This window comes from Ranitomeya variabilis, chromosome 7, assembly GCF_051348905.1.
Source record: "Ranitomeya variabilis isolate aRanVar5 chromosome 7, aRanVar5.hap1, whole genome shotgun sequence".
NCBI classification, from domain to species: domain Eukaryota; kingdom Metazoa; phylum Chordata; class Amphibia; order Anura; family Dendrobatidae; genus Ranitomeya; species Ranitomeya variabilis.
The window spans coordinates 11,168,247-11,192,292 of NC_135238.1; the positions used below are offsets into that span (position 1 = coordinate 11,168,247).

The window sequence follows — 24,046 nt, forward strand, 5'->3', positions numbered from 1 at the left end:
CAAGTGAATACATAGTACATTTTAGAAACTAGACCCCTCAAGGAATGTATTTAGAAGTGTGGTGAGAACCTTTTGAACCCCCAGGTGCTTTGCAGAAGATTATAGCGTTGTGCCATTAAAATAATAAAATCACATTTTGCTTACAAAAATGTTATTTTAGCCCCAAATTTTGCATTTTCATAAGGGTAACAGGAGAAATTGCACCATACAGTTTGTTGTGCCATTTCTCCTGAGTACCCCAATACCCCTTATGTAGGGGAATACTACTTTTGAGGCACAGTGCAAAGCTCAGAAGGGAAGAGGAGCCATATTGGAGTTCAGATTTTGCTGGAATGGTTTGAGGGGGCCATGTCACATTGGCAGAGCCCCTGAGGTGCCAGAATAACAGAAACCCCTGTATGAGAACTCATTTTACAAACTACATTCCCCAGTGAATTCATCTAGGAGTGCAGTGATCATATTGACACCACATCTGCCTCACAGAATTTTTTATACATTGGGCAGTGAAGAAAAAATAACTACATTTTTACCAACAATTTTTTTTTTAGATCCAGATTTTACATTTTCACACAAGAAGTGGGTAAAAATGGGACCAAAATTTGTCCCACAATTTCTACTGAACATCGCAATACCCCATATGTGGCTGTACACAATTTGCTGAATTTCTTTTGGCGGGTGAGGAGCCATTTTGCGTTTCCAGATCCTTTGTGCTACCAGTTATGTGGAAGCCCACTATATTTTTGTTAACAGATGACAGACCTGAGTGGGGACTTGCTTTTTTTGTGGATTGAGTTGAAGCTTTTATTGGGAACATTTTCCATAACGTTTGGGATCACATTTATCCAACACTCTACGCTGAGCACTTACTTTGTTGTTTCCATCTAAATCTCTGAGTGATGTGATTTATATGAAACCCCCGAGGGATCCATTCACTATAATGAGGCAGCAGAGTTACTCTGCACTCCGTCTGGCACCTGTTCAGCGGTTTCCTTCTTTTCAGAAGTGCACAAAACTGAGGCCGACGGCACTTTTATGCAATCCTAAAAAGACAGACACCACCGGATCACAGGTCCTATGGTGTCCACAGTGCCTCATTATAGGGAATCTTCCGCCATAGGTTCGTCTGAATCACGTGTTTCAGAGATTTACACGGAAACCCTGGTGCACTCGCTCAGCACAAAGCGCAGGAGAAATGCCTTCCTGCAATATTTGGGAGTCAGAATGAAAAAATCAACAGCAGGTGAAAAATTGGTTTTATTTATTTTTTACACCGTTCCTCGTGCGGTGTAAGTAATTAGGCGATTTTTTTCTTCAGGTCGGTGCGATTTCAGCTATACCAGATTTATAGCGGGTTTTTATGTTTGGCACCTGTCACACACTAAAAGACGCTTTTTATTGCAAAAAATAATTTTTGCATCACCATATTTTGAGAACTATAATTTTTCCATATTTCCACAGAATCATGTGAGGGCTTTTTTTGTGGGACGAGTTGACGTCTTTATTGGTACCATTGTTGGTCACATGAGAATTATTGATCGCTTTCTATTCCATTTTTTGGGAGGCAGAACAAACAAAAACCAACAATTCAGTGTTTTTGGGGGGTGGGGGGAGGTTTATACCGTTCCGAGTGTGGGAAAATTGATATGGCAGTTTTATTCTTTGGGTCAGTTCTTTTACAGCGATATTTCATTTATATATTTTTTATGTTTTGGTGTTTTTACACAATAAAAACTTTTACAGCAAAAAATTATTTTTGCATAGCTTTATTCTGAGAGCTGTAACTTTTTTTATTTTTTTGCTGATGATGCTGTGTTGGGGCTTCTTTTTTTGCGGGACAAGGTGATGTTTTCAGCGGTACCATGTTTATTGATATCTGTCTTTTATTGTGTTTTATTCCACTTTTTGTTCGGCATATGATGATAAAGCGTTGTTTTTTGCCTTGTTTTTTTCTTTATGGTGTTCACTAAAGGGGTTAACTAGTGGGACAGTTTTATAGGTCTGGTAAGCTGCTGATGCGGTGATACCAAATAGGTGTACTTTTATTGTTTTTTTTTTTTCATATAAATATTTATTTATAGATACAATATCTTTTTTTCATTATTTTTGATATTTTTAAATAATATTTTTTCACAATTATTTAAATAATTATTTTTTACTTTTTTTTTTTTTTTGCTTTTTTACTTTGTCCTACTATGGGACATCTGACACCCGGTGGCGATTGCCCACCCACAGCCATGCAGTAATAATATGTCCCCGGTCATAAAAGCCCAGGCACAGGGACGTATTACAACAAATGTCAGAAAGAGGTTAAACACAGTGAGAGAGACATGAATATCCGCTTATGAAACCCCTTATTGTTCTCACCCACTAGGATGCCCTGTTCATGGCCCCTATACAGTGTGATGCCAGTAAAAACACCCCCCCTGTGCACAGTATGATACCCCCATAGGGTATTCTCCCCACAATTTTGCCGCCACAGTACTACTCACACCAGGGGCAGGCACTGACAACTTGGGACCCCTGTGCAAGAAATGTGTCTGTGCCCCCCTATTTCATGGCGACAATGCTACAGATATATATACAGTTGTGCTCAAAATTTTAGGCTGTGTGGCCATGATGCGTTTTTTAAGCGTATTTCCGCTGCGGAAACGCTTAAAAAACACATCCCATTATTTTTAATGGAATTCCGCATTGTTGTGCCCATGCTGCGTTTTTTTCCACAGAGGAAATGCATCGCGGAAAAAACCGCAGCATGTTCATTCATTTTCAGAATTGTGGCTATTTTGACGCTATATAATTGTATTGGTACGCTTGGAAAAAAACCGCATGAAAATCGCAAAAAAAAAAACCCCGTGACAAATAAGGGATAAAAACGCGAAAAAAAAGCTAGAAAAACGCGAGTGCATTTTCTGGCAAGGGAGTCCGGTTTTGATGAGGAAAATTCTGCTTACATTCTGCAACGTGGGCACATAGCCTAACACTTACCCCTTAGACCCCAGTCTAGAGCCTCTCACCTAGCCAAATCAGTTCTCATGCTTCGCACTGACAAGGGCCAACAGCCTCAAACACCATGTCTGCGAATTGATATACTGATTTGACTTTTATCCTAAGTGTAGTGAAATATGTATAGGTATATATGTGTGTAGTGAAATATGTATAGGTTTATATGTGTAACCAGCAGTAGTTTAACATCTGTCCTGAGATTGCAGGTCTCACAAAGGTCACAACATATGTATCTTGAGAAGGCAGTCTACTGTCTCCAATCTCGACAGGGGGTCATGTGGGAACCAGGAAGAAGTGGAAACATTTCACACCTTCTAGCTCTTTTGAAGAGAGATGTCAATTACAGCCTGACACTATCTATCTGTGAGAACCTTTAGGCAAAGAGTGCTCAGAGGAAAATAATATATTCATTTGGGGAGCGGCGTGGTCCAATCAAAAACAAGCAATTATAATATGAGAGGCTGGTCTAGAAATTTGACGTCAAGAGTAACTATAAATTAGGCTTGTACGCGTACAAAGTTGTTCACAGATTGAGGGCAGCCGAGCTGATGTGTTCCAGTCCATATTCACCCCCCCCCCAGGGAGCAGAAAGCAGACTACAAAGTTAGCTATTTCTGTAAGTTTTCTTTTATAACTGTTTTGCATATTTGTATGTCTTTTTATTACCATATTTTTTATACCTTTTTCTTTATTGTAAGCACTGTACCTTTTTGTATTAAAGCATAAAACTTTAACAAGCTGAACCTTTTATGTTCTAAAGAATCCATAGCCTTAAAGTGTTTGATCCTGATGATTGGCAGACAGTAGTAGTAATATTTCCGGGACTCATCGCCCGTGTGTTCGGTGAGTGGTGACAGCGTATATGAGAGGGTGTGTGATTTATTCTCCCATTACAGCATAGGGCAGAGGTTGAATGCTGGACTGAGAGAGGGGAGATGGGTTGTGCCTGCAAGGGTTAATCTAAGTCGTGTGCTGAGAGTGGGTACATGACAAATTGGTGGCAGCACGGTGGGATCCGTCATATTGCAAGACTCGTTAAAGGGTTGATTGTGACTTGTAGGATCGCTACTTCCAACAGGTGGTGCTATAGAGTTCAAGTTCTCTTTTTCTCTGAAGAGGCATTTTGCATATCCCGGCAGAATTTTTTCTTTCTTGGCCTTTTTTCAGAGAATATGAATGATAACACTAAATATTTTTCCCCACTCATGGTTAGTGGTTATTGTAAAACTACTGTGTTTTCTCTTTTTAAATCATAATGACAACCCAAACATCCAAATGACCCTGATCACATACCCTGGTGATTTTGGCCTGATAACATGCACAGACGTTGACACAAATGGGTGTGAATGGCTACTTAACTTGTAATCAGGGTGTGTGAATAAAAGTTGAGTGAGTTTCTGGGATTCAGACAGACTCTTGCATCTTGCATCCAGCCACTGACGTTTCTGGATTGTGAGTCACAGGGAAAGCAAAAGAATTGTCAATGGATCTACGGGAAAAGGTAGTTGAACTGTATAAAACTGGAAAGGGATACAAAAAGGTATCCAAGGAATTGATAATGCCAGTTAGCAGCGTTCAAACTGTGATTAACAAATGGAAAATCAGGGGCTCTGTAAAAACAAAAACCACAGTCAGGTAGACCAACAAAAATGTCGCCCACAACTGCCAGGACAATTGTTCGGGATGCAAAGAAAAACCCACAAATAACATCAGCTGAAATACTGGACTCTCTGAAAACTAGCGGTGTGGTTGTTTCAAGATGCACAATAGGGAGGCACTTGAAGAAAAATGGGCAGCATGGTCGAGTCACCAGAAGAAAGCCATTACTGCGCAAATGCCACAAAGTATCTCACCTACAATACGCAAAACAGCACAGAGACAAGCCTGAAAACTTCTGGAACAAGGTAATTTGGAGTGAGGAGACCAAAATTGAACTTCTGGCCACAACTATAAACGTTACATTTGGAGAGAGGTCATCAAGGCCTATGATGAAAGGAACACCATTCCTACTGTAAAGCATGGAGGTGGATCAATTATGTTTTGGGGATGTGTGAGGTACAAATGGACAGGAAACTTGTTCATAGTTGAAGGAAAGATGAATGCAGCACGTTATCAGAAAATACTGGAGGCATATTTGCAATCATCAGCCCGGAAGCTGCGCATGAGACGTACTTGGACGTTCCAACATGACAACGATCCAAAACACAAGGCCAAGTCGACTTGTCAATGGCTACAGCAGAACAAAGTGAAGGTTCTGGAGTGGCCATCTCAGTCTCCTGACCTCAATATCATTGAGCCACTCTGGGGAGATTTCAAGCGCACAGTTCATGCTAGACAGCCCAGGAATTTACAGGAACTGGAGGCTTTCTGCCAAGAAGAGTGGGCAGCTTTACCGTCTGAAAAAATAAAGAACCTTATCCATAACTACCACAAAAAAATTCAAGTTGTCAATGATGTTAGAGGGGGCAATGCACGTTATTAAGAAATGGGGTATGAGAACTTTTGATCAGGGTCATTTGGATGTTTTGGGTTGTCATTATGATTGCAGAAGAGAAAAAACAGAAGTGTGACAATAAAGGGCTTCACCCAACCACTAACCATGAGTGGAGAAAAAGTTTTGGTGTTATCATTCATATTCTCTGAAAAAAGGCCAAGAAAGCAAAAATTCTGCCGGGGTGTGTAAATTTTTGAGCACAACTGTGTATAGTCACACACATACATGTATATATATATATATAGTCTTCTTTATCATGTATATTATTTCCCTTATTACACAGTGCTCTCTCGTTATGTTCAGTACTGTACCTTACCTATCAAATTATATAGAGCACTGTTCTTTATTACATATTTATTACTTTATTATTGTCTTGTTAGATGTATAATGCAATGACGGCTGATGAAGCATGGGAAAGCATTTCTAAAGGAGGAGCTGATGGACTGGTCTTTTGGTCAGATGCTGATACAATAAGGGACTGTGCTATACATGATAAGTGAGTACACAATATACTAAGGGACTGTGCCATACATAATAAGTGAGTACACTATATTCTAAGGGACTGCGCTATACATAATAAGTGAGTACACAATATACTAAGGGACTGTGCCATACATAATAAGTGAGTACACTATATTCTAAGGGACTGTGCCATACATAATAAGTGAGTACACTATATTCTAAGGGACTGCGCTATCTATAATATAACGCTGGGAGTGTCACTCTTTCCGAAGCCTTTATAGACTGCGCAAGCGCCGGCGCAGTCTGGACCCCACAGAGTGACGCTCCCAGGAGATCGCGGTATGCGTAAGCACTGAACGCACACCGCGATCTCCAATGGAGAAGCAGGGACGAGCCACGGAGCCAGGAGGGTGAGTATGCAATATTTACCTGTCCTCCGTTCCACCGCTGCGCGAGCCTCCGTCCTCCACATCCTCTGCCTGAGACGTTCAGTTCAGAGGGCACGATGACGCGCTTAATGCGCGCCGCCCTCTGACTGAACAGTCACAGCCAGAGGACAGGACCCGGAAGATGGAGCCGCGCGCAGCAGTGGAATGGGGGGACAGGTAAATATAGCAAGTGCCGGGGGCCTGAGCTAGCGGCGACTCCGGCACCTGACCCCCACAGCGCGCCGGTGTCCCTGCCTGCTCAGGCCCCCAGCACTCGGCGCCCAGCACAGCCACGCACAGCCGCCCGCACTCGGCACAGCCACGCACAGCCGCCCGCACTCGGCACAGCCGCCCGCACTCGGCACAGCCACGCACAGCCGCCCGCACTCGGCACAGCCACGCACAGCCGCCCGCACTCGGCACAGCCACGCACAGCCGCCCGCACTCGGCACAGCCACGCACAGCCGCCCGCACTCGGCACAGCCGCCCGCACTCGGCACAGCCGCCCGCACTCGGCACAGCCGCCCGCACTCGGCACAGCCGCACTCGGGCAGTTTAGCCAGAGAGAGAAAGATGGGAGCAACATATGGCAGAATGGAAACAGGAACAGGCAGAATGGGGGCACAGGATGGGAGCAGCACATGACAGAATGATTGCGCACGATGGGAGCAGCACATGACAGAATGGGGGCGCAGGATGGGAGCACATGACAGGATGGGGCGCAGGATGGGAGCACATGACAGGATGGGAGCAGCACATACCAGGATGGTGACCATATACCAATATAAATGCTCGCCACCCGGGCGTAGAACGGGTTCAATAGCTAGTACATAATAAGGCTACATTCCCGTATCTGTGCGCAGTGTCGGTGTGCTGCCCGCTTTTACAGACTCATTTATCATGTCCTATTCTGATCCTCAAAATCGGATCAGAACAGAACATTCTCTGACCCTCACAGATCTATTAGTCTCTGGGAGTCCATGTGCCGTCTGCTAAAAAATCTGGCAGCACACGGACATTTCACACCAATGTGAGAATGTAGAATAAGGGATTTCACAGATAACACAGTGCAGATACAGAATAATATCTACATCCCGGCACCGCTGACGGTTCGTCTGATTAGAGCCGCTTTCTCGTGTTTCTTCTCCATCTGGTCAGACCTTCATGTTGACATCTCCCAGCCACGACTCGTCTTGTCAGGATGATCATCGCAGCCCTGAAAATAACAAGTTTACATTGTATACATACCTGTGCCTCCCCCCGAATACAGATATGTTCCCCACTATTAACAATATAAAGTGATAATCAGCACTGTCCCCCCATTACCTATAATCTCTGCCCCCCAATAATATAAAGTATTCAGTCTGTGACTCCCCAGTTACCTGTTCGGCTTTGTGCACACTGAATATATGGAAGGTTTTACAGTACAGGAAACGTGACTGAGATCCCTGACGTCTTGTGCACACGCTGATTATTTTTTCCTTTCAGATTTGCAGCAGATTAAAATCTGTCTTGCAGTGTATTTCACCCGTACTAAAGAGTGGGGGAAAATACACAACAGAAGCATGGCAAAAACATGGCAAGAAAATGTGTTTTACCCAGATTTCTTCCTGCGAACACATTGGGATATGCAGAACTTTCTCCGGCAAATCCTGAACGTGTGCACTTAGCCTTAGTCCTGTCCTGTGTCCCCATCCTTCATTATAAGTCCTTGACTAGTTGGCCCATGAGAAATGTTCGCACATTGTTGTCGGGGGCACAGGCAATTTCAGGAATATCTCGCCATGCGGATGTCACACGGCTGCTTACAGGCGAGAAAATCGTATCCTCGCATTGCACACGGATGACATACGGATCACTCCCCCAGCATTAAACATAACGGTATTTTACTTACTGATCAGAAGAAGTCTGATTGTCAGGACCCTTGCAAAAGAACAGCAGCACTGCCATCTATCTGCAGTGTAGGGAAGTGCAGCATAGCCCTATATATGTGAACGGAGCAGCTCCCTGTACAGCAGTGCCACTTTGGCAGTAAACATGAAGGAGTTACCCCATAACTGAGCGTATTTACACCATTGTATAATAATTGGGAATATCCCTTTAAAAAAAAAAAAGTAATACCTGCAGATTGTTTTACCTTTTTTTTTTTTTCAATTTTTGCAAGGTTGTTTTCACCAATCTCTCCCATCGGGAAACAATGTACAGTCTGAGTTATGTCAGCGCTGCAGTTTTTTACTTGGAAGCAGAGGTGACTCCAGGTCACCAATAAGCTGCAACCTTAGAAGGAAGATAGACTTTTCAATGACTGTCCAATAATACGGAAAATCTGATGGTTCAGAACCGGTCCCTTTTAGGCTGCATTCATTTATATCTTCAGTTTTGAAGCTGAAGTCTTAAACAGGTAAAGTTTTACTTTTATTCTACTTCCACATGTGTAGCAAATATTTTATATGTACTTGCCTGAAATCAGCCGGGCAAGCAGTTCGGCAAGCTGGAAAGCCCCCAAGGCAAATGTTAGGATTTGTTTCAGCTTTGTGGTATTGTGCTTTGGGGTAGTGTGGTGCCACCTGCAGGTCATTTTTCCTTACTGCAGTTTTATGAAAATTAATGTTTAAAGTGTATATTGTGATAACATCGTGGATGTGTGGTTTGTTTTGCTATTTTCTTGGTGAAGGGGGCAAGTTTACCTTTCAAATAATGTATCATTTGTGTGTGTGGGTGCAGTATGAACAGAGATACAAAGAAATCACCGAAAAAGAGTGTTTTGAAATAATATAGAAGGATAGCATAATAATTAATTTGTGGGTGGGAGAAGATGCTATCAGGTACTGAGCATCCTTCGCTGCCTCACAATTCATTACAAGTGCCTGACAGCGTCTTCTCCCACCTTTCAATTCATTATAAAAGGTTCTATGCAACCTACCCTCTCCTCTCTCCAATAAATTTGTAGTCCCTGATATCGTCCACCCCATCTCAAAATTAATTATGACACTATCAAAGGATAGCACCCTCCTCCACCACCCAATTAATTTTATATCCATATCTAATGACCTCCTCCCCTTCCCCCTGTTCATAAGTCCATTATAAGTCTCCCTTAGGGTATGTGTCCACGTTCAGGATTGCATCAGGATTTGGTCAGGATTTTTCATCAGTATTTGTAAGCCAAAACCAGGAGTGGAACAATTAGAGGAAAAGTATAATAGAAACATATGCTCCACTTTTGTATTTATTACCCACTCCTGGTTTTGGCTTACAAATACTGATGTAAAATACTGACCAAATCCTGATGCAATCCTGAACGTGGACACATACCCTTACTCCCATCCAAATCCCACACCCCATCATTGTCCTCTCCTTTACATACCTCGTTGTCATCTCTCCCACCCCATCATTGTCCTCTCCCCACCTCCATCATTGTCCTCTCCTTTACATACCTCGTTGTCATCTCTCCCACCCCATCATTGTCCTCTCCTTTACATCCCTTGCTGTCATCTCTCCCACCCCATCATTGTCCACTCCTTTACATCCATAGTCATTATCTCCCAGCCCCATCATTGCCCCTCCGCCACCCCTATTGTCCTCTCCCCCACCCCCATCATTGTCCTTTCCCCCACCTCCATCATTTTCTTCACATCACCCCATCATTCTTTTCCCGATCTCCATCCTTATCGTCTTTCCCAACCCTATCATTGTTCTCCCCCACCACTCATTTTCCTCTCCTCAGTGTATTGGTAAAAAAAAAAAAAACACGCTCACCTCTCCGCCCGTTCCCCCGCTTTCCAAATGTTTAATGAATTGATAGGGTGGTCTTTTATATGACAATATCAAAGGGAAATGAAGCATTACACAGTAATCTGGCAGAAATATGAGTTATACAATGGGTTGTCAAACACATCCTGGTATATGAGAAACTACATGAGAACATGTGGGGGAACTTCCATATGTCAGTGTCACACGGTTCAAAAGTTCAAGTTCTGAAGAGAATTTAGACTGAGTGTGCAGAATTTGGAAACAATAATATGTCCTCGACCAATTTCTAGGAATTGTAAGAAAAACCATCAGGCCATAAAAATATCGGCACGTAGACAGCTACCTGAGAACAGAGGCCATTCTTGCATAACACTATTTTTCTTGTATTTTATTCAGAACAGAAATTAACCATTTCTTTCACGACTCCCCTCTTTTTATCATCTGGTCTACCTTGCCCTCGCTGATCCCTTCCCGTTACTCAGGTCTGCAGGATAGCCCTACTTCACAAAATACACGGCTTATCCTATGTATATCGTGGTATATCAGTGAGTCAGACTTTCTGTTCCTTCTAACCTGATTTCTATCAAGGGATTAAGGGATTATTATGAGGGGATGATATAGATATATTTTTATGACATAATAGACATTTTCATTAATATATTAAAATATGTCTTAGAGAATAGAATATAGTTTTTGTTAGTGTAATTCATAGAGTCCATATTGTCAGCGAGTCTTTGTAAGTTCTCTGTGGGTTCTTTGTCTTTTATCGGACCATTGGTTTTCCACAACACATACAATCAGCCAAGTCTACGGAAGTTTGCTTGTTGTAGAATATGTATTCACGTTGGAGTGCGGTTATCGAGGTAGTCATTAACTCAGTTTGCCTTATCTCAGAGTCAGGATTGACTTTAGCTTTACATTTACCTGGAAAACATTTACAATTAGAACTGAGAATTTTCTTGGAAAGCATAACAAATAACTTCGTCATCCCTGCAATGATCAGTAGCAGTAAAACTGCTTGAATTAGGACATGAATTACACCCGATATCCATCCACCTATTCCTTTGAACAGGTTAAAGGGATTTAACCATGAGAGCAATTCGGGAATTAGCTTTTCGCCCCCCCCCTTCCTTTATCATTTCGCCTTGTTCTATATCATGGGTAACTCTCATTAGTCCTAGAAGGATCTATGTAGTGGCAACAGGCAGGTCCTACTGGGACACCTGCTAGGGCCGTGGGGTACTCGGAACCGGGTCGGACGGTTGTTAAAGGGGTGGTCACGGCAGCGGTGACCTGATCCGTGGCTCTGGGCATGGAATAAAAGTGATGATGGTGGAATGTTTGTAGGGGAATTGTTCGTGACGCCACCTGTAGTGCTCGCCTAGGGATAGCTGACGCTGCTTAAGGAGACCGCTGGGGCTGATGGTGATGCAGCATAGTTGGCACAGCTCTCCACAGGTACAGCTCAGCCCCAGGGTGCCTATGATGTTAAAGATGGTGATGGTAGATGCAGTGCAGGGTAAATGACGCAATAAAGAGAGAGGAAACAGCAAGGTGCAGTCTTCAAGTTTTACTCACAGTACGAGTACGGTATCCAGCCGGGTGCTGTGTCCTCTGGGTTAGTGGTCCAGCCAAGTCTCCAGTAACTTGGGGCACTTGTCCAGAACCCCCTTAGTATGTGCCTTTACTGGCCGACTCGCTGCACTGGCTCTCGCCTCTCCTGCCCTTCGCTTCACACCTAGTGTCCCAAGCCGGTAGTGGCGGGTCCTGTCGGGTGACGTCTTCACTGTCCCCTTCACCCTCTGTGACTCCCTTTTCAGTGAAATAGATGTACATGTGGCCGTTGCCCTAGCAAACACAACAGCCTCCGGGTTCCTAGCTGGGACTTGAAGTTCCTCCACTAGATCAGGGGCCGGTTCCCCTACTGCGAACTGGTCCCGCCACCTGGCGATGGATGGATGCGGGCCCCAAAGGTGGTTTCCACACTTCCAGTGCCCCTTGGACCCCTTCGTTTCTCCTGGGATCTTCTCTCCCTTCTCTCGGTCTCTTGTGCCGGGACAGGCTCCTCACAGCTCCAACCCTCTCTCTCGTCTGCGCTTTTCTCTTCCTTCCCACAGACTCCTGACTTACTCTCCCCTCCTCTTGTTCACTTTCTCCACCCACACCTTCTACCTAATCCCTCCCTGGCCTGGAGAGGTCTAGTGATGGGTGCAAGTTTTAGGGTTCCGTGCAGTGTCCCCTCCGTACCAGAGAGTTGGGGCACCACACCTCTGGCTGAGGTGCAGTACCTCTGTGGTAACTTGACCCTCAGGGGTGCCACACTACCATCTTACAGAATCCTCCTTGAGAGGTTAGTGAGATAATTATATACCATGGAATGATGATTAATAATAACTAAGCTGTTTCATGTAGGCTGATTCAACATTTAGAGCATCAGATAATCAGTTATACTATCAAAAATGTCACCTAGTCGATGCATACCAACACACATTCATAGAGGCCTACCTTTGGAAGCTGTATGAAATTAATTTGAGGTAGCTGAAGCAGGTACAATGGTCAGGCGGTGCTATTTTTTCCACATCTTTTTCCCTTGTTGAAAGAAGAAAATAGGCGGGCACCGCTCATGTAAACAATGATAATGAAATGGTGGTGCAACCACATGCGCCTGAGGACAAACAATGAAGGGGAGAAAAAAGCAGCGCAAATAACAGTGCACACACCATGTAATACCAAGTGGAAAGGCTTTATCGCAGATATAAGTGCACTAAAAACACATTTAAAAACTTTTAAAACAAAGAGCCAGGAAGGTATGTTCTGTAGGAGCACCCGAAGAACAAGGCCATAAGGGTCCAATAAACCATGGGAAAAATCCACATGCAGTCACTGACGTGGCACCACATTCACCCACAATCCTAATAGGCTGAGATGCCCCTTTCACTAGCACCAGTGAAACAGTGCCTTGTCAGCACTGTCAGACTGCCACCATTTCCTCGTTAGATATAAGTCTGGTCCATTAATAGGGTTATATTGGGCCAGAAACCAGCCCTGGTAGCATGGAAAGTTAAGTCAAGATCACGGACGTATGGATTCATGGATCGAGATAAGAGCAGCCCAAGGTTAAATTATATATTTATTAGTCTTAAGGACACCCTAGACAATACACTATATACACAATGGTTATACATATACAATGGTCAGATATGCAAATACAATAGTGGTAGGACAAAGTATGTAGAATATAAGAGTCCGTTACCAGTCAGATGAAAGACCTGGCTTGCATGGGATGTTGGTGGTCTCCTCTGTTCCTTGACTTCTCACCATATATGTTGTCGCGCTCGCTCCAAAGAAAAGCAATAGGCCATGCTTTACACGAGCATTTGACCCATTTGGTTCACCCCCCTCCTGCCCTCTGGGCTGGACCTAAATCCCCTCTCCTTGCCTCTGGCAGCTAAAAACTCCAAAATCTAAGATGGGTCCTAGGGTGGCGGTTTTGGCGCCATCGAATCCAACCAGGCCCCTGCTACGCGTTGAGACGAAAAACAGGTTTGCAGGCGGGGGCCAGCCGTGGCACCTATATAATCAGAGCACCACATACACCAGCCCCACCTTAGGGCACCAGAATCTCATTAATGCAAAAATAAAGATTAAACAACAACCACAAGATGGATTTCATCAGCAGGTATCGGTGTAATCAGTATAACGCCGCCGACCTGACACTGCCTGTAGTTATTGTGCACGATCCTGATCACAGGTTCCCTTTAAGTAGTGGGAATAAACATTCAGAAATTTGTAATTAAAAAAAAACGTGTCGCCATTTTCCGAGACATTTAACATTTTCATTTTTATGTCTATGAAACGGTGTTAGGATTTGTTTTTAGCTGTTATATTGATACTATTTTGTCGTAGATATCCCATTTTGATCATGTTTTTATTGCAGTTTTAGGTAGAATTGCCGTGACTGGAAAAGTTCAATTCTGGTATTTCATGTTTTTTCTCTTTATTGCTTTTAACATTTGGGTGAATTAATAGATAGACTTGACTTTTACGGACGTGGTAAGGCTAAATATATTTATTTATTTTCAATTTCCTAATTTTTAATAAAGGAAAATTAGGAGGATTCAAATTTTTTTTCCAGATTTTTAGAAATATATATATTTTTTCATTTTAAGTACCATTAGGGGGACTTGATCTTGCGTTCCTCCTATCACTTATTCTATATATTGCAATATTAAAGAATTGGGAGTATATGATCGAAATCATGGTCTTCTATCTTCACAGCGGGCACAGGAGCTTTCAGCCGTGGTGACCCATGGGCACCTCGTTCTCCTCTCCCGGAGAATACATATTGCAGTTTCCTAGTATTACTTTATGACTATGAATCATGTAACACCGGCAAGTAACAGAATGTCTTTTATTTTCACTGGATGTAAAGTACAAACAAGAAGCTGATAATGGCAGCGTCATTACTGTTAGTGACTACAACCTATAAAATATCTTTATGTGCAATGATAAAGATTGAGATAAGGAGAAGGGCTTTGCAGATCGCAGTTTCAGTCCTCGAAGTGGAAGGTCAGGTCGGTATCGGCCATCTCCCTTTGATAATACTCATCAAGTAATTCATTTTGAGCCACTGTGAGATGGTTCTTCCAGTCTCCGCAAATCCCTAAAAAGGCAGAAATACAGGATTGGACAACTATAAATACCACCTAGCATCAGTATTGATTATCCCCAGAAGCACCTGGTACCTTTCCTCATGAAGGGAGATATGTTGTGGTCCATGACGAAGGAAGGGATGGAGCTGTAGTTGGTCATGTGGTTGTCTTTCATGGCCTTGAAGGTGGTGCGCTGATTGATCTTTTCCAGGACATCTTCAGGAAGATCCTTCCCTAAGAACTTCATCACCTTCCGTATCTCACGGTCTTGGTCCTGCACCAAATAGACGGTAAGAGTTTAGAAAGTTTTCCCAGCTCCTTGTCTAATCCCGTCCTTATCTTTATGGTCACACTGCTGCTGTGTTAGACCGAGCTGGTTGTGGATTGTACATGTGCGCCGTTCACCTGCATGGGTAATTGAATTTCTATGCAACTAAATTCAGTCTGAAATTTTAGAGGAGCCACAGAGAGAGGAGGAGCCACAAATAGTGGTGGAGAAAAAGAGAAGAGGAGCCACAGAGAGAGGAGTCACAGAAACAGGAATAGCCACAAATGGTGGAGAAAAAGAAAAAGGATTAGTGACAAATAGTGTCAATTAATTTTTGGATTTGTAGCAGCTCTGGTTCCACTATGATTTAAGTGTAACTTTTTCCCTTCAGGCCAGCAGAGGTTAATGTCAGTTTCTCTTGCTGCAACTGCAGAGTGCTTAGGTCAGCTGATGTGGGTGGTGACCACTCCCACCATCCTTTAATTAGTCACCTGATGCATCAGCTGACTGTCAGTGATGGAGCAATCTATGTGGACCAAGTCTAGAGTAAGGAACTCGCTGGATGTAGTGGTGAATCAGCTAGTTTCGCGGAGTTCATGGTCTGGGTGCCTTTCTTCTGCTGTGCAGTGCTTTGCAGCAGAGAAGGCTATTAAGCTAAGTTTGGTGTTTTTTCCTTGTCTACCTCGTGTTTGTCACTGTCCCCTGTATTGTTTCATCTGCATTGGTGAGGCTAACGCCCTTGCCTGCCAGTGCACTAGTCAGGGCAGTGCTAGGTGACAGCGAGGGACGAGGTTCCGGATGGTGGTGGGAAGGACCCACTTAGGGTGTTAGGGGAGTGCAGGGTCAGGCTCAGGTTTGAACAGGGAGTGACCATCCCTCATTCCCTATCAGTAGGGCCTTTCTCTCCCCATTTCCATCCCAATGTGTGTCGTGCCATCCGGTGATCGACCCCCTGGTGGAATTAGGACATAGTAGTGGAGCAAAAGGGAGAAGTTGAGCCACAGTAAGGAGGAGCCACAATAAGTAATGGAGACAAAAAGATATGAGCCACAAACAGAGAAAGAGAAAGGGAGAGTAAAGGAGACAGATAGAAAAGCCACATAAAGAGGAGAGACAAAGAAAGGCAGAACCACAAAGAGTGGAGGAAAAACACAGAAGAGAAGCCACAGAGAAAGAAGGAGCCACAAATAGTGGTGGATAGAAAGAAGAGCCACAATGAGCAAAAGACACAAATAGTGGTGGAGAAAAAGCGAGTAGAGGAGCTACAAATAGTGGTAGAGAAAAAGCGAGAAGAGGAGCCACAAATAGTGGTAGTGAAAAAGTGAGAAGAGGAGCCACAAATAGTGGTGGAGAAAAAGCGAGAAAAGGAGCCACAAATAGTGGTGGAGAAAAAGCGAGAAAAGGAGCCACAAATAGTGGTAGAGAAAAAGCGAGAAGAGGAGCCACAAATAGTGGTAGAGAAAAAGTGAGAAGAGGAGCCACAAATAGTGGTGGTGAAAAAGCGAGAAAAGGAGCCACAAATAGTGGTAGTGAAAAAGTGAGAAGAGGAGCCACAAATAGTGGTTGAGAAAAAGCGAGAAAAGGAGCCACAAATAGTGGTAGTGAAAAAGTGAGAAGAGGAGCCACAAATAGTGGTGGAGAAAAAGCGAGAAAAGGAGCCACAAATAGTGGTGGAGAAAAAGCGAGAAAAGGAGCCACAAATAGTGGTGGAGAAATAGCGAGAAAAGGAGCCACAAATAGTGGTAGAGAAAAAGCGAGAAGAGGAGCCACAAATAGTGGTAGAGAAAAAGCGAGAAGAGGAGCCACAAATAGTGGTAGTGAAAAAGTGAGAAGAGGAGCCACAAATAGTGGTGGAGAAAAAGCGGGAAAAGGAGCCACAAATAGTGGTGGAGAAAAAGCGAAAAAAGGAGCCACAAATAGTGGTGGAGAAATAGCGAGAAAAGGAGCCACAAATAGTGGTGGAGAAAAAGCGAGAAAAGGAGCCACAAATAGTGGTGGAGAAAAAGCGAGAAGAGGAACCACAAATAGTGGTGGAGAAAAAGCGAGAAAAGGAGCCACAAATAGTGGTGGAGAAATAGCGAGAAAAGGAGCCACAAATAGTGGTGGAGAAAAGGAGCCACAAATAGTGGTGGAGAAAAAGCGAGAAAAGGAGCCACAAATAGTGGTAGAGAAAAAACGAGAAGAGGAGCCACAAATAGTGGTAGTGAAAAAGTGAGAAAAGGAGCCACAAATAATGGTAGTGAAAAAGAGAGAAGAGGAGCCACAAATAGTGGTGGAGAAAAAGCGAGAAAAGGAGCCACAAATAGTGGTAGTGAAAAAGCGAGAAGAGGAGCCACAAATAGTGGTAAAGAAAAAGTGAGAAGAGGAGCCACAAATAGTGGTAGTGAAAAAGTGAGAAGAGGAGCCACAAATAGTGGTGGAGAAAAGGCGAGAAAATGAGCCACAAATAGTGGTAGTGAAAAAGTGAGAAGAGGAGCCACAAATAGTGGTGGAGAAAAAGCGAGAAAATGAGCCACAAATAGTGGTAGTGAAAAAGTGAGAAGAGGAGCCACAAATAGTGGTGGAGAAAAAGCGAGAAAAGGAGCCACAAATAGTGGTGGAGAAAAAGCGAGAAAAGGAGCCACAAATAGTGGTGGAGAAATAGCGAGAAAAGGAGCCACAAATAGTGGTAGAGAAAAAGCGAGAAGAGGAGCCACAAATAGTGGTGGAGAAAAAGCGAGAAGAGGAGCCACAAATAGTGGTGGAGAAAAAGCGAGAAAAGGAGCCACAAATAGTGGTGGAGAAAAAGCGAGAAGAGGAACCACAGAGATAAGAGGATTAATGAATGGTAATGGTGAAAAAGAGAAGAGGAGCCACAAAGAAAGGTGGAACCAAAACTAGTGGTGAATAAAAAGCCCGAAGAGGAGCCACAGTGACAAGCCACACATAGTGTAGGAGAAAAAGAAAAGAGAAGCCACAGGGAAAGTAGGGGGCACAAATAATGGTAGAGAAAAAGTGAGAAGAAGAGCCACAGAGAGTGGTGGAGAAAAAAAGATAGTAAATGAAACACAAAAAAGCCACAAATTGAGTAGTCACAAAAAAGGAGCCACAATAGAGGAAGTACAACAAATAGAGGAGCGTCCACAAAATAGAGAAACCCAAAAAAGAGAAGGAGACAGAAAGAGGAGGAGCCACAAGTAGAGGAGGAGCCAACAGAACCAATGTGTTTCTATGAAGCCCGAGTGGCTCAGCGATTGCTCCACATCTGCATGTACATGGTGACTATAGCCGTACCGCCTCCCTCCTTATTCACCATACTAAGGTTCTTTCTGCCCGTCTAATACAACCCAAACATACTTTTTTCCCCACATATGGCCATGTCCATTCAGCTAATCTACACCGGGTCTATAACATGCTACTAAGGATTACTGGAATTGATAACGATATCTCCCACCTCCAACATGTCCTCATAGAAGAGGTAGAGGATGTCTTTCTGATGTCTGTTCTTCCACCAGCCCTTCACGTGATCACTCCATGACCCAAAGCCAACTACGGGGAAAAAGGAGAAGGATAATAAATAATTAGGTCAAAGTGTGAACAATCAAAAGCAGAGGAGGGTTTTCAGTGCATGTTGAGAGTTGTAGTTTCAGAATAGCTGGCGGATCGCAGTCTGCAGACTACCGGTATAGTTACTGGTCCGAGTAACTCAATATTATATTTATCTGCATCCAAGAAGGTTACAGTCCAGGTTCCATTATAGGATTTAACCCCTTATGTTACCGGGTTGTTGTCACACCATGGGTGGGTATACTATATGTACCTTTCCCTTCTATGAACGTGTGCAGGTATTCTTCAAAAGTCCCCGGATCTGGGTGCACAACGGCCATACGATAGAAATGATAATACGACACCAATACGTCCTTAGGATTCCGAGCCATGTAAATGATCTACAGAAGAAGTAAAAATAAAGATACTGAAATACTCTGCAGTGAAAAGCCATAGAGGAAAAGACAGTAAGGTACAATTGTAGGTGTGGATTGGCTCAGCCGCAAGCTGTAAAGAAAAAATTATGGTCCTTGATAGAGATGGGCAAACCTGAACAGTAAAGTTCGGCGTGCATACCAAACATCTACTGTTCACGCACAGACACCGAACACTGATTTCACCAGGAAATCCGTGTTACTGTTCAGGTTCCGCTGCCCGAACACCGGGTGTTTGTCACACTCATGTGCATGACAGCGCGGCAAACCCTGCTTCTGATCGGCAGTGGAATCATCCCCGCCGGTCAGGGAGCCGCAGTTCCCACGCTGTCAAAAAAGACAGCATGAGGCGCTCAGCTGTGATCGGAGGTATAAAGTTTACCTCCGATCACTGGTGTCAGCTGATGGGACTACTGGTGCCATCATCCAACGCCTGCTGCAGCTAACAACAGCCAGAGCAGGAGCGGATGATGGAAGTATTCATTAGCCGGCTCCTGCTCTGTAAATAAATAATTAAAAAAAAAAAAAAATGGCGTGGGTTACCCTGTATTCTTGATAACCAGCCAAGCAAAACTCACAGCTGGGGGCTGCAACCCTTTTTTTAATTGTTTAAATAAATTTTTTTTAAATGGCATAGTTCCCCCATTTTTGACAACCAGCCTTGCTAAAGCAGACATCTGGGGGCTGGTATTCTCAGGCTGGTAAGGGGCCATGGATATTGCCCCCACCCAGCCTAAAAATAACAGCCCGCAGCCACCCAGAAAAGGTACATCTATTTGAGGTGCCAATTCTGGTGCTTTGCCCGGCTCTTCCCACTTGCCCTGTAGCGGTGGCAAGTGGGGTTCATATTTGTGGGGTTGATGTCACCTTTGTATTGTCAGGTGACATCAAGCCCACGTCTTAGTAATGGAGAGGCGTCTATAAGAAACCTATCCATTACTAATTCAATAGTTGTATGGTAAATAAAGACACAGCAAGTATAAAGTATTTTATTTGAAATAAAACAAAAACATTTTTACTTTATTTAAAAATAACAAACATTTATACTCACCTAATGCCTAATTCCACCAAAGCCCTCATCTCCTGTAAGAAAACAAAAAATAAAAAACAACAATATCCATCACCTGTCCGTCGTTCTGTCTCACGATGTAATCCATGTCTGGGGGATCAACAATTTTCAACCTGGACAGTGCCAAGATGCGACAGTCCAGGCTGAGACCACAGGTGACTGAACTGCTGCGATCGCAGCCTCAGTGACGCCATCGAGGTTACCTCCGGTCAATGAGGCTGCAATCCCTGCTAGCCTGAACTGCCGTGACCTCGGTGAGATCCCCGCTAGCACCATGTGCGTTTTTCTCACGGTATGAAAAAACCTACAGAAGGACTTTTTAGCAATAGAGTACGGCCATATCTGCGATAGGATAGACCCAATATAGCATGTAAAGTCATGACCAAAAGTGATGGCACCCTTGAAATTATTCCAGAACATTAAAGTATTTCTACCAGAAAATTATTGCAATTGCACACGTTCTGTTGTACACATGTTTACTTCCTTTGTGTATATTGGAGCAATAAAAAAAACAAAAAAACTGAGGAACAAATGGCAAATTCGACATAATTTCACACAAAACCCCAAAAAGGGGCAGGATAAAGCTGTTGGCACCTTTCCAAATTTGTGTGTAAACAACTTTGTTTCAAGCATATGATGCTCGTTCAAACTCACCTGTGGCAAGTAACTGGTCTGGGCAATATGAAAGTCACACCTGAAGCCAAATAAAAAGCAGAGAAGTTGACTCAATCTTTGCATTGTGTGTCTGTGTGTGCCGCACTAAGCATGGAGAACAGAAGGAGAAGAGAACTATCTGAGGACTTGCAATCTCAGGGTTACGAGCCCATCTCTAGAGATCTTAATGTTCCTTTGTCCATGAGGTGCAACATTAATCAAGAAGTTTACAACCCATGGCACTGTAACTAATCTCCCTGGACGTGGACGGCAGAGAAAAATTGATGAAAGGTTGCAACGCAGAATAGTAGAGATGGTGGATAAGCAGCTGCAATCAAGTTACAAAGAAATTCCAGCTGTCCTGCAGGCTCAGGGGGCATCGGTGTCACCGCAAACTACCCACTGACATTTCAATAAAATGAAACGCTATGGCAGGAGACCCCTGGAGGACCCCGCTGCTGATACATAGACATTAGAAAGCTAGACTGCAGTTTGCCAAAATGTACGTGATTAAGCCAAAATCCTTGTGGTTAAGTGTCTTGTCGAGAGATGAGACAAAGAAAGTTTTTTCGTAAAGTACATTATTCTACTGTGTACCGAAAATGGAATGAGGCCTACAAACAAGAGAACACAGTACCTACAGTCAAATATGGTGGAGGTTCAAAGATGCTTTGGGGTTGTTTTGCTGCCTCTGGCACTGGGTGCCTTCACTGTGTGCAATGCGTCATGAAATCTGAAGATTAGCAAGGGATTCTGTGTGGCAATGTAGTGCTCAGTGTGAGAAAGCTGGGTTTATGTCCTAAGTAATGAGTCTTCCATCAGGATAATGACCAAAAATATATTTCAAGAAGCCCCCAGAAATGTATGGAAACAAAGCGCTGGAAAGTTCTGAAGTAGCAGCAATGAGTCTGGATCTAAATCCCATTAATCACCTGTAGAGAGATCTTACAATTGGTGTGGGTGAAGACACCTTCACCTATGAGAGACCGGGAGCAGTTTGTAAGAAGAGTCATCCAAAATCCCAGCTGAGAGGAGTAAGAAGCTTGTTGGTGGTTATAGGAAGCGATTGATTGCAGTTATTTATTCCAAAAAGGGTGCAACCAAATATTAAGTTGAGGGTGCCAACAATTTTGTCCGGCCCATTTTTGGGGTTTTGCGTGAAATTATGTCCAATTTGCCTTTTCTTCTTCTTTTTTTTGTGTTGTTCCAAAACACACAAAGCAAATAAAAATGTGTATAACAAAACAGGTGTAATTGCAATAATTTTCTGGGAGAAATACTTCACTTTCTGGAACAATTTTGGCTAATTTTAAATATACATTTTTTAATGAATTATTAAAAGTAAATTTTTAAAAGGTTCTTTTTTTCTTGTCAAACCGTTTTATAGATCTGCATCCCTTCCCAATGAGGCCAAGAGTGCATGTCGGGAAAAACAGCTCTTAAAAAAAAATAAATAAAAAAATAATAATAATCTGGCAGCTATCAAAGGTGTATGGGCGACTTGGGGCAAGAGTGCAAGCGTAACTTGTTATATAGCAATAGGATAGTCAGTCTCTGCTGCAAATAGACCTGGGTACATTATAAGAGAGCAAGCAGGCTCGACAAAAAGATGGACAACTTAGTTTAAGAAAGAAATGGACTTGGCTCACCAGTTGGCACGGTCATTGGAAAAGAAATGGGTCATTCCTACAGGAAGTGAGATCACAAGACAACACAAACGACGGACATGGTTGGAGCAGTATGATAGACCTTTTATGGAGAAGCCTGTACACAAAAAAGATAGGTCACATATAAAGTAAGAGGAATAAGCAGGCCTTCCATGGAGGCAAAGACCAAGATTTACAGGAAGAGAAATTGGCCACGGAGAACTTGAAAGGAAGACCTAAGCAGACGGCAAGAGAATAAGGAAATCGAGGCTCCACGTCACTCCAGACTGATCAGAAAGATGCAGGGTGATGGTCTACGATCTCCAAGGAGCTCACGTCATACTTCCAGTACCTTGCATTTCTTCTCCCAGAAGCTGCTTGGCAGGAGGTGCACGGGTAAATGAGTTTTGATGATGCGCGGAGACTCCATTGCATTTAAGATCTCAGTTCCTGAGGGAAAGGTAACAAGTTGGACTTGTAAAATAAAAGAACGTCTCTGACAATCAAAGAAGTGAACTCCTGGAAGATACATGGCCAATGGTTCATCCAGTTCACCACTGGAGCTTCTGACTTAAAGATAACAAACCATTGTGACATCAATACGGAAAGAACTTTCTCCAGCGAGGTGAGAAAAGCTTCACATTTATTAGTATCGCATTAAAAAGACATATGGGAAGCACACGGAGACATCAGGCGGGATTAACGACCAACGCGTTTCGACTGTGGGGTCTTAATCATGGTCTGTGTTAGAAAAAGGAACCACGGGATTTAAATACATTGCCAAACTTTAACAGGTGTTTTCACTAATTAAAAGGGAAGCGAGGTGTCCGATCCCTGTGTTTCCATGAACAAATGACAATTGACGTACACACAACAAGTAAGGATAAAATAATAGTAAAGGGAGAATATCTGACGTGAAATACAAAAGTTAATTATCTTGGAGTATGAGATCCTGACGTACGTTCAGTCCTTGCCGTGATCTCGTCTGCAACTTAAAAATCCAATATGACTCGTGGTTTAGAATTTTTGGTTGGCGGGAAAAACTTCTCTATTCCTGTGATTACAAAAGTGAGCGGGAATTGCCTCCATGTGCCTAGAAACCGCAGAGATGTTATGTAGATCGGTGTCTTCTACAGACGGGTTTTTAAGGGGCCGATGGTGCAACCTACATTGTACCATCCAAAATGGAATTATCTGTTTGTTTTCTGCAAGGGTAAATAAGAATGGATCGTGTTGGTAAATGACCAGCTAGTGTTACATCCAAATAATTAATTTTCTGATTAGACACAAAATAAGTGATCTTCAGATTGAAAATTATTATTATTAAGGTATCTGACATGTGTTGGCCTCCTCCGCTGTGTTTTTCCAAATGTTGATTAGATCGTTGATGTATCGACTGTAAAATTCTATTGAATTTTTTTTAGAAGATTAGTGTCACCAAAAATTATTTTTTCCTCCCAAACTGCCACTGTAATAAGACATCCAAGTAGGAAAAGAGGAAGGGACATATTCAGCATAAAATCAAAAACCTTTATTCAAAATGTCAAGCCATGTTTAAAATTATAAAAAAAAAAAAACCTGACGCCTTTCAGGCGTGATAATAGCACCCTTAGTCATAGGATACAGTAAAAGGCATATACCGTATTTTTCGGCATATAAGA

The 24,046-nt window shown here is 43.1% G+C and overlaps 1 protein-coding gene and 1 long non-coding RNA gene across 6 annotated transcripts in view; one reads left to right on the forward strand and one right to left on the reverse strand.

Moving 5' to 3' along the window:
• Positions 1 to 5,881: 5,881 nt before the first annotated feature.
• The window catches only part of LOC143785269 (uncharacterized), a 52,357-nt gene continuing 34,192 nt past the window's right edge, over positions 5,882 to 24,046 (forward strand). The window contains exons 1-3 of one of the 2 annotated variants that reach the window (XR_013217964.1): positions 5,882 to 6,035; positions 8,552 to 8,788; positions 14,075 to 14,407. This is a non-coding gene — a long non-coding RNA (uncharacterized LOC143785269). Of the gene's footprint in view, positions 6,036 to 8,551; positions 8,789 to 14,074; positions 14,408 to 24,046 lie in introns of those variants that run through there. The other variant, XR_013217963.1, reaches the window with a different exon arrangement.
• Positions 14,535 to 24,046, reverse strand: part of LOC143785267 (sulfotransferase 1C2-like) — a 54,730-nt gene continuing 45,218 nt past the window's right edge. For all 4 annotated transcript variants that reach the window (XM_077274009.1, XM_077274007.1, XM_077274006.1 and 1 more), the window contains exons 4-8: positions 22,738 to 22,835; positions 18,857 to 18,983; positions 18,491 to 18,585; positions 14,883 to 15,063; positions 14,535 to 14,800 (exon numbers count right to left, since the gene is read on the reverse strand). In XM_077274009.1, coding sequence (XP_077130124.1) covers positions 14,688 to 14,800; positions 14,883 to 15,063; positions 18,491 to 18,585; positions 18,857 to 18,983; positions 22,738 to 22,835 — 614 coding nt within the window. In that variant the 3' untranslated portion in view covers positions 14,535 to 14,687. The remainder of the gene's footprint in view (positions 14,801 to 14,882; positions 15,064 to 18,490; positions 18,586 to 18,856; positions 18,984 to 22,737; positions 22,836 to 24,046) is intronic.